This window comes from Corvus cornix, chromosome 6 (genome assembly GCF_000738735.6).
Source record: "Corvus cornix cornix isolate S_Up_H32 chromosome 6, ASM73873v5, whole genome shotgun sequence".
Classification (NCBI taxonomy): domain Eukaryota; kingdom Metazoa; phylum Chordata; class Aves; order Passeriformes; family Corvidae; genus Corvus; species Corvus cornix.
Window position 1 is genome coordinate 18445057 of NC_046336.1, and position 15572 is coordinate 18460628.

At 40.4% G+C, this 15572-nt stretch overlaps 2 protein-coding genes across 5 annotated transcripts in view; one reads left to right on the top strand and one right to left on the bottom strand.

Moving 5' to 3' along the window:
- RBP3 (retinol binding protein 3) overlaps positions 1 to 4894 on the top strand; it is an 18305-nt gene extending 13411 nt beyond the window's left edge. The window contains exon 4 of the mRNA XM_010411220.4: positions 1456 to 4894. Coding sequence (XP_010409522.3) covers positions 1456 to 1784 — 329 coding nt within the window. The 3' untranslated portion in view covers positions 1785 to 4894. The remainder of the gene's footprint in view (positions 1 to 1455) is intronic.
- The window catches only part of ZNF488 (zinc finger protein 488), a 26641-nt gene continuing 13127 nt past the window's right edge, over positions 2059 to 15572 (bottom strand). For all 4 annotated transcript variants that reach the window (XM_039553880.1, XM_039553879.1, XM_010411210.4 and 1 more), the window contains 2 exons: positions 11410 to 11638; positions 2059 to 9456 (listed from right to left, as the gene is read on the bottom strand). In XM_039553880.1, coding sequence (XP_039409814.1) covers positions 8267 to 9456; positions 11410 to 11638 — 1419 coding nt within the window. In that variant the 3' untranslated portion in view covers positions 2059 to 8266. The remainder of the gene's footprint in view (positions 9457 to 11409; positions 11639 to 15572) is intronic.

A 15572-nucleotide genomic window follows, 5' to 3' on the forward strand; every position in this document is an offset into this window, starting at 1 on the left:
GTCTCTTCCAATACTCCCATACAGTTTTATATGTTGTTCCCTAATACCTACCTGTGTAATCCTCTACATCAGTAGATGAAAACACCTTAACACCCTAGTTTGTCCAGAGACGAGAAAGAAAAACATTAATTTTTGCATATCTGGGTGAGTTTAAAGCATTTGGCAATGTGACACACACCCCACACATAGCCTGCCCCACTGTTTGTGGAAGTTGAAAGGATGCTGCAACATGCAGAAACAGAGCTCTTCAGTGCTCACAAACTGCAGTTAGAGTTCTAAGAGCCCTTAAACATGGGTTTAATTATTTTCCCCTCTTAAGCTAAGACAGTAGCAAAAAAGTTAATGGTGTCTGGAGTTGTTGGCCTGGATCATGCTGAAATGGTTAAACTTTGTCACAGTCTGCAGGGTCCATCTATTTTCCCAAGCAGTCAGAGGTCGGTTGTGCTAAAGGATATGATTTCTATGGACACATTCCAGTTCCCATCAAAGAGAACGGGCAGACTCATATTGACTTCAAAGGAGCTGGATCGGGTCCTGTATTATATATATCTACTGTGAAAAGAGTCTTCTAATGGTTATTATGTTTATAGTGAAATGAGAAGACCAAAAATGGTGTGAAAATTAATTACCATGCTATTGGCCCCTCTCTTAGAATTTAGCATGAGGATTTTAAGTCATACTATTACTTACTTATAGAATGACATTTTTAGAGCAGTTTAGTTTTCAAGTTATCAAGTCCTAGCTATTACCTACTGGTCACTTTTTCAAAGAAACTAACCTCTCAAAAAGTATCTAACATGTTCATAGATATTGAAAATAAGGTTCAAAATCCTTCCTATTCCTGTCAGCTGTTTTATGTGAGAAAATGAGATAATTTGGCTCTAATCCTAATAAAAAAGGGGTGTCGAAGGGTTTGGGACAAAGGCCATGTATAGCTTCCACTTACAGACTATAAAAAACTGTGGAAAACCACTATAATTCTAATTTCATAAAATGATGCCTGCATAGTTGAAGGCCAAGCTCTGTGACAGCCATGTTCCTAGAGCAGGGATGAGGGTGAAACTGAAAATGCTTCTGGATGAGTGGAAGATGTCATTTTTCCCACCTGTCTATTCCACTATTCTGATGAGATCTGGAGCTCCTGTAAAAGTCAAAGCCACAAAAGAGCTAACAATAGTAATCATGAGCTGGGTTCTCTCCTGATGGAGCTCATAACCAGAAACCGATGGCACAAGAGCACCACATAGGGAGACAGCCTTTTTTTACAGCATAGAGTCTGGGCTCGTGTTAAAAGTATTTTAATACTATCATAGATACAAAGCAGATTTCCAAACTTCTTGGGTTGTTAATAGCAGGTAGGGAGTGAAGCCTCTATCTTGGCTTCTCTTTGCTCTATTATACAAACAAATGTCTGAAAATTGATTCATTTCTGATGGTTTTTTTCCCACCTTACAGGGGAGAGGTACGGCTCTCAGAAGGGGCTGGTAATCCTTACCAGTGCTGTGACAGCTGGGGCTGCTGAAGAGTTTGTATCCATAATGAAGAGACTAGGCAGAGCTCTCGTCATTGGGGAGCAGACCAGTGGTGGCTGCCATTCCCCACAGATCTATCAGGTAGATGAAACCAACTTCTACATCTTCATCCCCACCTCCAGATCAGTCATCTCTGTAGACAGCACTTCTTGGGAAGGAAAAGGAGTGCCCCCTCACATAGAAACACCAGCTGAAGCAGCACTCGTCAAAGCAAAGGAGATGCTCAATGCTCACCTACACAGCTCTAGATAGTCCAGTGGAGGAATATGCCCCTAGTTCTTATGAACAGAAAGCTAGCTACCTAAATGTAAGCCCTAGAAACAAGTGGGAGGTTCATTTCAGTCTCTCTGGTCAGTGATTGGGTCCCTGTACATAGCTCAGTGACTTGTTTTCAACATGCCGCTATTTTTCCCCATTCTTTGGAACCCAGCTCTTTCTGTGCATGGTTGAAATACTTCAATAATTCACTGGGGTTTCAGGATTCCTCTCCTGTAATCAAACATAAATGTTCAGTGTGTCAGTTTTTTAAGGTTTAGCTACCAATCACAGATTTCCTTTGGTCCCATAGAAAATCCCAGTTGTCAGTATTGAAAGCGTGTGAACAAGCTCAAACACAGAAAAGGCACATCTTCTTTGGAAATTGTGTACATTCCTATTTAAACATCTTTAAAAACTAACAGGAGTTGGAAGAGTCTATTTTCCAAACTACACGAGCTAAATTAAGTCTCTTCTCCATCTCATCATTTAGAGGTACCAAAAATAACCAAAAATTCCCAGTCTGTCAGCGTTGCCCAGACTCCTGGCATTTCAAAGGAACATGCCTGCTTCTCTCAGTGTCTGTCAGAGGGGAGGATGAGCAAGACAAAGGCAGTACATTGACTCTTTTACCCAGTGCCCAGATCAACTGACTCAAGGAAAAGAGTCGTATGTTTTTACTTAAGGCTAATATTAGATTGCTGTGTCCTGCCCCAAAGACAGAAGAAAAAAAAATAAAACACAAACCTGAAAAATATCCTTTTCACCCTGCTATCAAGCTACATATTATGTAATAGTGTATTCCAGGACAACTAACAGAGATAATTGACATGAGCTTAATGCACAACATTCCTTATCTTTCCTACAATTCTTAGTTAAACATCTATCTTCCAAATGATTTAAAAATATGTGTAACTCTAATCTAGATCTCAGATTTTCTCATCTCTACAGAATGCCAGCTGTAAGGTAATTAAATTAAGGAAATGGTCTCCCAAAATTCAGTTAGAATCAAGAGTAGTTACACATTGGTGTTCATTTGCTCATTTGTAAGTTCCTGCCATTTTTCTTTTATTAAGTGTGTTAAACACTTGACTTCAAGCTTTTACAGGGAGAAAATTTTAAGAACTAAATAGATTTTCCATCTTTTTTGTTACTTATTTGTCTTATCAACTACACTCAGTGTGATCTCTAACCTGGACTCTTTTGAGTCATTTTCATGTTCTGATTTTTATGCACTAGCTTATTGTTAAACTTCTCAGTGTTGTGGAAAATATTTTAATGAATTAAAACCCATACAGAATTTTGTGTAAAGTGATATATGTATGAAGAATATTAAATATTCTTATTATGGAAAAAAATGGAGTAGTCAATGAATGAGTAAACAACACGAATGTATTTCTTGTAATGTCTTTTAAGCCTCTTTAATATCTCAATCCAGATAAACAGCTTTGTTTTCCTAAAAACAATCAGTTGTGCTGTCATGTACAAACAATGTTAATTGTTAAGCCCAATATTTAGAAAATTTAGCCATCCATTCAAGGACAAAAAAGCTACACCATATGGGCACAAATAGCAAATAAATTTTTCCCATAGTAATATGGGAAATACATATGTATAATAAAGATGTCTAGAAATTGGAATCCAGTTGGAAAAACAAACAATGAAGATGCAATTGCAGGTGAGACCATTTTAAATCAATAGTGCTGTTAATTTACTACAGTGATTGATTTCATTGGAAAACTATTGTGCAACCTTGAGAAATTTTATTACTTGGCAAAATATTATTTACTATTTCATAGTACTGGCTAATTAATATGGAAACTGCCAGGCTTAACAAAGGCCAGTGTGTTAAAAGCAATTTTTCCTGTCTTCACAAACTGCTCTGTCATAGTTATGCCCATCTCAATGAGTTTAGACCTCACAAAACTACAGACAGTAATTGTGTACAAAATTACACTGCATTGAAAGGTCTGAATATCACAAAAGCACAAACAAAAATTAGCTAAGGAAAATCCATGGTTTGTGGTTTAAATGAGAAAGTTAAACAGAAGGTTTTTAGGGAGGGACAAGCAATTTGAGAAATGCCCTTCCACAACAAAACAGGAAATACGATGAAACTGCCACCTTTCTCTCATCTGGTTCCAGAGCTGACATGGACATTCTACAGTTTATAGCACAATTTCCTTATCATCCCACCTAGAATAACTTCCTGAATTTTAATCCTAATCATGCTTCTTTTAAAGGCAGGAAGAAAGGAGTTGTTGTATCAGACTACCTAGCAGTATCATCTTTCTCCTTGTAGCATTCATACAACTAACCAAGAAATGACAGCCGGCTTTTATTTCTTTTGTGCCACCTTAGTCCAGTGATTTCCAAACTGTGCTCTGTAGATCCAAGGAAGTGTACAGGCTGCCTAGATTAGTGAAAAATTACCTCATAAAAAACAAGTAAATATATATTTCTCAAAAGCACATCTGAGTGTCATTTCGATGGAGAAACACATCTTCATCAGAAAAAGTTCAGGTATCAATGATCAGTGAGTCTACAAATATCCTAATCTGGCATTTCCTATTGATAAACTTATTATCCATTACAGAAACACAGCCTGCACAGCTAAGCTTGACAGCATTGTGTTGTGTCCTTTTTCACTGATCCAGAAACACGTCATGGGAAACTGTTGTATGATCAAACTGAACAGTTAGTTGCTAGCAAAGACAGGAAAAGAACCGGTCAGCTCGCTACAAATTTTCTCCTCCTGTTTTAAAAACAAAATCATTTCCCTGCCCTCCCTAGCATTTCTACTTGTAGAAAAGACAGAGATCCCTGCTGTAAAATTACAGTATTTCACAGGTACAGAATGCAGTCCTTCATTTCTTCACAAACCCCCTGCCTTAGTGAGTGCTTTCCTTCCAGCAGGATTTCATCTGCACCAATTTAAATTTTCAGACTTCTAGACATAAGGGGAAATAAGCTTCCAGCATGACTCAATTACAGGAAGTTTGTTTTTCTTTGTCTCGTTAGGCTTCCTTCTGCCTGTTCAATATTTGGTTCACTCAGCTTTAATACGAATATTTTCATTTAAAGAAATAAAATCTGTAAAAATTTTGGATAAGCCCCCTGGTTTATGTAACCCAGTTTAGATGAGACACTCAGTTAAACTTGAGACACATAAAAGACTTTCACTGTGCCTGCACAAGGAGCTTTACACAAGAGCTGGTTTTACACACAGGAACCAAGTTCTGGTTCTGTTGGCATCTGTGTGGTTTTGCACTGATACCAGCACAGATGCAGCAGGCAACAAGATGTCATACTGTTGTGCTGTGTGTGTAAATGGTCTGCTGTGTGTCTAAATAAGTCTTAGTTCACAAAACCCTTTACCTCAGAATAAGAAGCAAATTGTTAATGTAATCTTTATACTGATGGCCACCTACCAAAAAAAGAAGGGCAGTATTGCCCACACTGCCTGCAACAAGGGGGAAATCCTCAATCTTTACATACCAGGACCAAAATGCACTGCCTCTGAGCTGGAGGAGGTGAGGAAAGTACCAGAAATAAAGCTTATTAAAAACCTCCCCTCATTTTTGCGTTTTGAATCAGCTCTGCCACTTTTCATAACTGGTCCTCTTGCCTTTCTGTGCACAGAAGGCATTCCTACATTGCTCAGCATGACAGTATATGAATTGCTGTGGCTGAGATAGGCCCACAAGGAAACTGGGTAAGAGTTCTTACCTTTTCTTTTTTCCCAAAGAAAGCAAGTCCATGACATAAAGGGAGGCTATCTCTCCCTGTAACCTTGCTGCTTGCTTAGCCTCATACCATAAGCAAAGTGATGAAGTTTGATTACCGGTGAGAACTCTAAGGAGGTAGGTCTAACACACCATTTGAAGAGGTTTTGAGACTTAGCATCTGTTTTTCAGTGGTTGATTTTCTACACTTTGTCCAACACAAAATCATTGAAACAATGTAACCAGTAAGATTTGGTGCTGCTTCATTCCAATCTAAATTATATACCAGGTGTAGTACACTGGAAAAATAGGCATTTGGAGCAGGGTAATGCTGAAAGGATGTGCCAAAATAATACTGGGGAGCATTATACAGCTGGTCCTGTCTTCTTCCAGAAGAAATCTGAAGCTAGGTTTCTAATCATAAAACTGTTAAGAAAACATGGCATCTTTCAGTAAGTACAGAAGAGAACATTTTGCAGTAATGGTACCAAAAAATCTTTAGTCTTATTTATACTTGGCCAGGCTGATCTTAAAGTCATTAATGTAAATCAGGAGTAGCAACATGGAATTATTTTGGATTTGCACTGGAATAAATGAGATCACAATCTGGCCTACACTGCTAATAGGAAATATAACCCTGACCACATATGAATGCAGTTACACCACAGAGTCCTTCATTACACTTTATGGACACTGACTTCACAGTAAACTGGCTGGCACCCAGGTGGAGTGAAATTTGGCCCATTAAACTTTGCCATAAATATATTCCTTACATAGTAAATGTTATTGGACACAAAATAGAGATGGAAAGATTACAAGGAAACCACATCATCCCCTACTCAATGCAAGGTTGTTCCCTGTGCTCCATGTTTCAAAGTCTTTGTTCATTTTGGTTTTTAATGACTCGAGTGAAAGAGCTTCCGCCACTGACCTTGGAAAGCTGTGTTACAATCCAACCAGAACTGTCTTCTGAACTCAAAGACATAATGTAACAGTTTTATCACTTTGTGTTTCAAAAATAAAGCTGGGGTTCATAGCCAGTGATTTATATTAATAGGGAACAGCCATGTGTTAATGTTCAACAGCAATATACTGGGAAGAATACAATCTCCTGACTTATAGAAATCTCCCAAGAGATAAAAATTAGTGTAATATGTTGGTTTCAACTGACAGCCTAAGACTGTCAGTCTCTCTTTTATTGTTCAGATGTGTTTACTTGCTGATATTTTCCTTATCAAGCTAGGCATCGTCAAAGTAACTCAAAACTCTGTCCAGTATACAAAAACCAGTGGAGTGTATCATCAGTATGGTGGAACACAGAGAATATACTGAAATGTCCTTTAGTCTCAGCTGGGAAATGAATGGTTTCTGATCATTCTCTGTCTGAAAGGGAGTAATAGCCTTTGATGAGGCAGGTGAGGTTCACAGATGTGCCACAAAAACATCAGACAACCTGAAAAAATCCTATACAAGAGCAGGAGAAATGATTGCTTGAAGAACATATTGTCATAAAGCATCAAAATCTAGCCCCTAAATAGATTTTAAAAGTAGTGAAAGGCTAATTAGTTGGGCTCCAGTACCAACAGACAGTGTTTCCTACCATCCAGAGCAGTATAAATTTATCTGCTGCTGAGACTCAGCAAAACTCAAAATGAAGTACATGAGAAAAATGTCTCATGGACAGACAAGAGAAAGAATATGCCACTTTCTTTTTTAAAAAGTTGTAATTGGCCCATGTAGGAACCAGAGGATAGACAGGCTGGTGTAATGCAGTGCAATTCATGTATAATTTTGTGAAGGCCATTCCTCTTCTAGCAGTTACCAGAATAGAGCCTATCATCCAGAATTAGTGTGCAGATTCTATCTACCAGTAGCTAATTGTAACTCAGATACCCTAACTGCTTCCTTTGGTATATCCAAAACCTGAAAACCACAGGCTAAACTCTACTCCCATCAGATCTGTATGCCTACTGAAGTCACACAGATGTTAGAATATTTGCTTCCTGTCTACACAATAAGGTTGACAACAGGTCACATTTTGATACAGACCCAGGTTGATTTCACTGTGTAAAAGATATTTCAAAAGCAGCAGAGCCTAGAATAGAATTTGGATATTCTGCTTTACAAGTCCCATCCTCTTTGGCAGTCTGCTGGTCAGTTGTTGACAATCATAAATTTGAAACACTCTTAAATTCAGGTCCCTTTCAAAGCCAAGGAGATGGTAAGATGTCAGTTTTTAACTCAAAAATTTGGTAAAAGAGCTGATTCAGCTAGCATAAAGGAGTAAGAGTCCACCAATGCTGCTAAAAATAGTAACTTATTTTCTTTTAGCATAAAAGCTCTGATTTTTTTAGTGCTTAAATGTTCCTCATTCAATGAGGTGGTTGTTATTTCTGTATTTACATTGTACTGCACAGACACCAGCAAATCAAATATAAGCAAAGAAAGCTCTGTTTGCATAACTATAATTTTGTCCCCTACTCTGCAAATTAACACTGCATGTGGATTCATTTCACTATTTTATTTTCTCAAAAATAGGTTGACAAGGGCTAGGTTGAGTTTTCAAAAGTTAAAACTCACTCAGACTCTTGTAAACATTTTATATTTTTTTCGCAAAGCATCTATTATAAATTATTGTAAACAGTGATTTCCTGAAAGAAATTAATGTAAACTCAAAAGGAAATGGATATAAGTGAACTATCATTCCCTTCTTGATCCAACCTGCCCAGTCCCTTGGTGACATCTGTGTGCACTCTAATTATGAGAAGTCATGTGCCGGGATAAATGATGGCGTTCTCGGAAGTACTCATGGCAAATGGGACACGTCAGCTTCTCCTCTCGTCTCCTCTTGCACTGAGATTCAGTTGAGGAGTATTCTTTTTTGTGATGTGACCGCATGTGGAAGACTAAATCAGATGTCATGCGAAAGGACAGGTTGCATTTGGCACACCAGTTCTGGGCAGCCACTCCAAAAGATGTGAAGGTGGGGGGAAGAAGAGTCAAGGAAGAGGAAGAGGAGGAGGAGGAGGAGGAGGAGGAGGAAGAGGAAGTGGTGGTTGTGTTTTGTAGCTGTCCTCCTGCTTGCTTGGGCCACGGTTCTGAGGTATATGGGAAAACATTGCTCTGAGTGATGCTTGTCTGCAGCATCTGAGCATTACACAAATCACTGACAAAGAACTTGGAATTGAGAAGAGTGCTGCAGCACATGATGTCTGTGGTGGCAATGAAGCCAGACAGCTCCCCCAGGCTCTTTGCTGACTCACTCATGGGATGAGAAGAATTTACTGCAGCTCTTTCTATTACACACTTATTGGGTTTGCTGAAAGCACTCTTCTGTTCTCCTCGAGCTCTGGTGGGCCAAACAAAGGAGAATGCACTGCCAGAGGAGTTTAGCAACACCTCCTTTGATACCTGCTCTTTACCAAGTGGGACTGTGCCATCCTCCTGTTCTGGCTCCTGCAGTCTCTCATTCCTCAGCTTCTCTTTCATCCTCCTGACCTCAGTGAAAGCACTCTGCTTCTGCTCCAAAGCATCCTTCCTAGCTGACTGCCTCCCTGAACTAAGCTTCCAGAAAGAACCAGCCAATGCATGCTCTCCCACAACCTCCTCCTTGCCCCCACAGTTACGTTCCTCAGTCAAATTATTGGTTTTCTCCAACAACACTGTTTTCCTGCTCCTGTTGTTCTCAGCCTCTTCAGATTTTGCTCTCCTTTCTCCAATAAGACCATGTGCATCATCTTTACAAGCTGCCATTTTGACTTCCAGGTCCCTTGCCAGACTGTGGAAATTCGTGGTCTGTTCAGCTAGGTTGCTCTTTTCAGTTTTAGGATTCTGGAAGTTTCTCCACAGCAGAGCGTTCTTCTCTGGGACACAGAGGAAGCGGACATGGGACAGATAGGAATGCTCACATTTAAAGACTCGGTCGCATTCTTGGCATCTCAACTCTGCAGAAACAGACAAGTGATGAGTTTTGCAAAGGTGGAATCATGGATGGATGCAGATCCTGATCCTGTCATTGACACAAAAAACCAGAAACACCTCTTGTGTCGCACAAGGTAACACACGGTAAAACTAATGCAAGTGCAGAATCAGGTCCCTACCTGCTATGCAAAATGGTTCACTCTTATTTGCTTCCATGCTTCCATGCTACTGCCAGAAATTATTTCATTTAGACTCTCAACTCTAGATTTTATTACATAAAATGTAATTATATTACATAAAAGTACATAAAATGGCCAGGACACCATGATCTAGATAAAACCATTTAGACTTTATAATGATTTGAAGTCTAAACCCAGATTTGGGTCTACATTTCTTAACTAAGTCACTGGCTTTAATTCAGGATGAATGTTAAATGCTATATATCCAAGCAATAATGAGTTTTAGACCAGGATTCAAAGATTTTGACACGAGCCTCTATTTTCAGGATACTCTGGAAGTTTAATACCGTTCAAAAATCATCTGACCTTAATGCCTGAAGCCCTTACTCATGCTCATTTGGCAAGCTGTTATATGCCTTAAGGCACAGATGTCTGCAGCACAGAAAATGATGTTCAAAGTGAAACAACGCCAGTGATGGGCAGGAGGAATAAGGAACACTCTTTCCTTTTGGCCTTCAGACCTACTGCACCTCTGGCTCATTGGGATGATTGATTGCCCATGAACAGATGATACCAAATTCAGCAATCAACACAGATATGGTACATCTTAACCTTTGTAAACTATATCCATGCTATATTATTTCACAACACAGAAGTTTTAAAATGCCAAGTGATGCCAGACAGCACCTGAGGCCTGGGATATATAGGAAAGTTCATAAACTGGTTGGGTAGAACTAAAAATTCCTAATTTGGGACTCAGCACAGCTTAGATCACTTTACAAACTACAGAAGCTGAACTTTTTATAAGAAAATAAGGCTGCCGAAATGGGTGGAACATTATACCTGTGAGATTAAAGTCTTGAGTGTAGATATAGTGTCTCTTGTGCAAGCAACACCCTTTCCTGGTAAATCCAAAGGCCTGGCAGTATGTGTCTACACAGAAACTAACAGAATGCACTGAAACCAGCTGGAATTATTTAGTTGGTTCCTGCTATGAATGTCTCTGTATTAATTTAATACTAACTTACAGACAAGCACATTACCACGTAAATTTGCTAACTCATATCTTTACCAACCTACACCTTTACCAACCAATCTATACAAGCTTTGTTTGAATCAACTAAAGGGAATGTAGAAATGGTTCTGTTCCAGTCTAACTAGATGAGGTTTGGAGCAAATGACAGCTGGAGTCAGACTTGGCATGGACCTGACTGACTTGCTTGGTGTCTCTGTAACCTGGATTTTTAGTTTTGTAACAACTTCCAGGTCAATTTCTTTTGGAGCAATGAATTTCCAGCAACATTTCAGAAATGAAAGCTTGCCCTTTTCCTCATTTCCACTGTGTCCCACACTAAATAGGCAGGCTATGCTGTATGCAGTGCTGTTAGGTTTATGTATTTTTAAAGCCCTGCTCATTTACAAGATTAAAGCTGAACACTAGCCTATACCTCATTTCTCAATGAGCTAAAAAAGGCCTATTTCCAACTGATACTTTAGACTTTTAGGATTCTGAGTTATCCAAATGCGTAGATTTCCACTGCATAGCTCAAAAATTTCAGCATGAATCCCTAGTGCACCATCCTCTGCTAGGAAGTAGCAATGAGAATGGCATTAAGAACTGCAAATTGCTTCTTACTCTGTGCCTCCAGCTCAAACCCCAAAGCAAAAGGTCTTTTCTCTTAGCTGACCAGCTAAGGATTTAGACAGGGTTTGTATTACAAGACAAGCACATACTAAGGAAGATGAGGACTCACTTCTGTCCTCAGTGACCCCTGCAGCCAGCAATTTGGTACTTACCATTCTGGGGACTCTGAGCTTTTATCTCATTGAAACCCAAGAGGCTGGAAAGCTCCTCATCATACCAGACAAGCAGTTCCTCATTTTTATTGATTTTCCTGGTGGAGCGATAGTATAACTGACTGTTTTCTAAGTAAGCTTCCAAGTTCTGCTCCTTGCTATTGGCAGCTGCTTGTACAAGTCTCATCCAAGGCAGTCCTGTGGGACTGTGCACAGATGTAACATCTACCTGTGAGACAGGACACAAAGAAGGCAAGTTACAGGTCTTGAGGCCCAAAGCAAGATTTTCATCCAATCCAAGAACAAAGCCTGTTTTCTGCCTCACACTGAGCACATATGACAAAGCTGTGAGCCCAACACATCTGCCAGTGTCACCAAATCCAAAGGCATCATAGGGAGAAGGCTGCCCTGGTGTGAGGGCTGAGAGCTCTGGGAATACAGCTGCATGGGAGGGAGGAGGAAACACCAATGCTCATGGCTAACCTCCCATGGCAATGCCAGGCCTGGTATGTTGGTCAGTCTCTAGCTCTGTCCTTTGCAGACCATCCCATGGGACTGTGTCGGGTGTGGATCACAGAGGTACAGGAGGTGTCATCCTCTCTAAGAAGGGGTCTCAATCCCGTGGGAAAATGGGATATGAGTCAGGAGATGTGTGAGTGCTGTCACTTGGGGGGTGAGAGATGTGCAGACCCCTGGACCAGTGCAGTGTGAAAATGAACATACACTCAGGACAGTTGCATGTGGAGTTTTTCACTGATGTAAGAGGATATGGATCAGGAGGTTTAAGAAAAATCATGGATATTTGATTCCATACCCCAAGTAGATATTTGCATATCTGTTTGGCTAGATTACATAAAATACAGATTTTAATATCTACAACTAAGAAGCACTTATATGATCTCTTTCCTTTTTCAGAAATAAAATTATGTATTCCTTTTTTTACCTTCACTAGATTAATTAAATTCATTTTAAGGTGTATTTTTTTGTTAAATAATTTCTGAGAGTTGCAAGGGGTTGATTTGTGTGCGTTCAGAAATACCAAAAAAAAATTGAGTTAAAAGACATTTCTCAGGTTGTAAGGTCAGGCACTAAGAAGTTAAAAAAATAATATTAAATCTATTGCTCAAATTAAATTTCTGTTCTGTGTGTACATTACAGCATTGTCCTAAATCACATATAATTTTTACTCCACAGGATTTCTGAGTCATTTAGTCAGGTTGACCATGAAATAATATAAGTACAAAACATTTGGCTTTGTATTTCTCGTTCAGTGTGTGACTCCAATCTTAGTTACTTTCTTACACTGAATAGGGAATGATTTATTTCTTCATAGGTTTTTCCTTGGTGTTTACCACAGCAGACCTGTGTCCTCTGCAATATTTGAAAGATGGGGAAGATTTTCATAGCTTGAAGGCTGAAACACAGGGCCATCAAGGGCAACATTTATACTCATAAAAAGCCTCAACTAATTTTTGAAGCACTAAGTCACTGTTTAGAAAGGAAGAAGTTTGAAAATGAGAAATGTCTAATGACAAGTACGATCTAAATTTCACCCCAAGCAATGTATAGCTCTTTGTTTTCCACTAATTGCAGGGCAGCCATTCATTGGTGTTTGGTACCAGAAACAATATTTTGGCTAATTATTTCTCTGGTTTTAACTGACTATTACCTACCATGAAAAGTTTGATCACATTAGTAGCTTGGATACAAGAATGAAGCATTAAGAGACCATTAGCATAGAAGTTAATTAACGCAAGAGAGAAAATAAATTAGCATGCCCTGTAACTGGTTCTCTCTAAATGCCATGGTAATTAACAATGATTGAGAAATACAAGTGTCTGACAGCGACACAAGAACAGCCACCCACACACAGTGGCTGTAACTAACAGCTATGACAGAGGCTGTCATATTTTACTTGCTGTGTTTCAGAAATACTGAGCAGCCACTCAGTGCTCTAAGCAAAGTCAAAGGGAGCACAGCTCTGCCAGGAGCCAGGACTCCAGGGAAAGAGCTCAGTGAGCTTAAAGTAGGTGAGCAGGAGTACCAGACGTAAGATAAGATCTAGGTGCTGCCAACTAGCAGCATGAACCAGCTCTAGTTTTTTCATGTGTTTAGAGACACTATAAACCCAGAAAATCCACCCTCTCCTGGAGATGTCAATTCCTCAGATGGATCCTTTGCACCCATATATGAGGTAAGGGCTTCACAGCCCAACATCTGTCACAGCTGGGCTATGGAGGCCACGTGGCTCCCTTGGGGGATGCTGGAGGAGAAGAGAGAAAATAAGGCTCTTTCTTGAAACTCCAAAGAAGCTGTAAGGGGCAGAGGAGCTCAGCTGGAAAGAACCTGTGCCAATGGCTGCCAAGAGTTCTTCTTTGCCCAAGGGTACAAATTGGGCCCAGGAGCTCAATTTAAGGTCTCCAAGAAAATGAGGGGAAAAAAAAAAATGACAGAGTCCCCCTTTGGTCTAAACAAAAAAGCCCAAGATGATGAAACCCTTGTTGGAAATAATATTCCCCAAAGTCTTGCAGGAGTGCTGATGAGCTGTGATGAACAGAAACCTCAGTTGCAATGAATCCACCTTGCTAAACTACTCCTGTGTGTATTCTGTTTGTACTATAGCCAGCATAGCAAAACTCATTTCTTGTTTTGCACTTCAGTGCCATGATTACAACATAATATCATTATTGCATTTTTAATTAATTACTACACAGAGTTAGAAGCTTAATGGTAGTTCCTGATTTCTGGAGGGTTTACTTTTAATTATGAGTAGTTAACAGGATATGGGACTACCGATTGCATCTGAAACAGCTACTTGCACAGAATTTCATGTATTTACTGCCAAAAGACAGAGATCTGAGCCAACTCAGGCATCCTATTTCATTGCTGCATAGCAATTACTTAGCTCAAGTGTAGAAAAACACTAAAGCCATCCCTCTAGAGGGCTCTTCCAATGTAGAAAACCTTTGAGGCTATCTCTACAGTAATTCAAAACTCTCAGGAGAAATACAGAAATATTCCAAAAATAAAGCCTCATTTCAGGACAGGTCTCTCTCCAAAGAGTATGTCAGTCTCCTGGAGTACTAACAACACTGTCCAAGAAAGCAAACTTGTGCCAGAGACTCAAATCAGTCATATAAACCTTAAAGCCTCTTCTTCTCTTTCTTAATTTGTTTAAAACAAGTGTCGAACAGGTTATCTCCCAACAACTGTCATGGTTTAGCATAGTTTGGGTTTTTAGTTAAAGAGGGCTCCATCAGTCACGGAAGTGATTCTCTTGCTAACAGGTGCTTACAGCTTCCTCCAGACCCAATAGAACCACAACTGGCTAGTTTGAATATTGGCAACCTTTTTAAGCCACTTAAGAAGCTTGACACGCCTCTGTGATCCACATGTAAGAATGAACAAACCCCAGGAAAGCTCTCTTGTTTCTGGCTTTTGGACAGGGAACTGGGGCCTGCGCGGCCCAGGAGGGCCGGGCCGGGCCCTGCTTGGGGTGGTCCGGCCAGGTCAGCCACGGTGCGGCTTGGCTGAGATCTCAGCCGCTTCTGCTCGCTGGACACCCGGCACAGCCCCCCAGTGCCGGCCGGGCCGGCCGGGAGACAGCCACCCTGGAGCCTCGGAGCCCTGTTCCATCCACGGCCCTGCTCCGTGCAGGCGGCCCCGCGGCACCGCCGGGCCAGGCCAGCCCTCACCCAGTGCGGCTGCTGAAATCAAACACTACACTGAAACGAGCTCCAGCCGCCACCCAGCAGAAATTAGGTGACCAAGAGCAAAAGGCGAATTCCAGCTGCAAGGCCCAGGTGACATCAACTCTCTTAGTGCTGTAAGAGATGATCCAGAACAGATGAAGCCTGCAGACATCAATCCTCTCCCAAGTTAAAGGAAAGGTGAAGGCACGTGAAGAAAACACCATAAAGACACCAAAGTCAGTGAAGAAGGAAGAGCTGAAATCCTGAGGGAGGAGAAGGAGGAGATGCTCCAAGCTTAGAAGGTGAAATTCTGTTGTAAAGCTATGGTGGTGATGGACTGTGATACATCAGAGTACCCATTGTAATTTCATGAAAGCGTGGGGGGTGGAGCGTTCAAACCGCAACCATGAGCAAAGGCACCTGTGCTGAAATAAGCAAATGTTGAAGTAGCTGTGATCTGGTGAGAAGCTT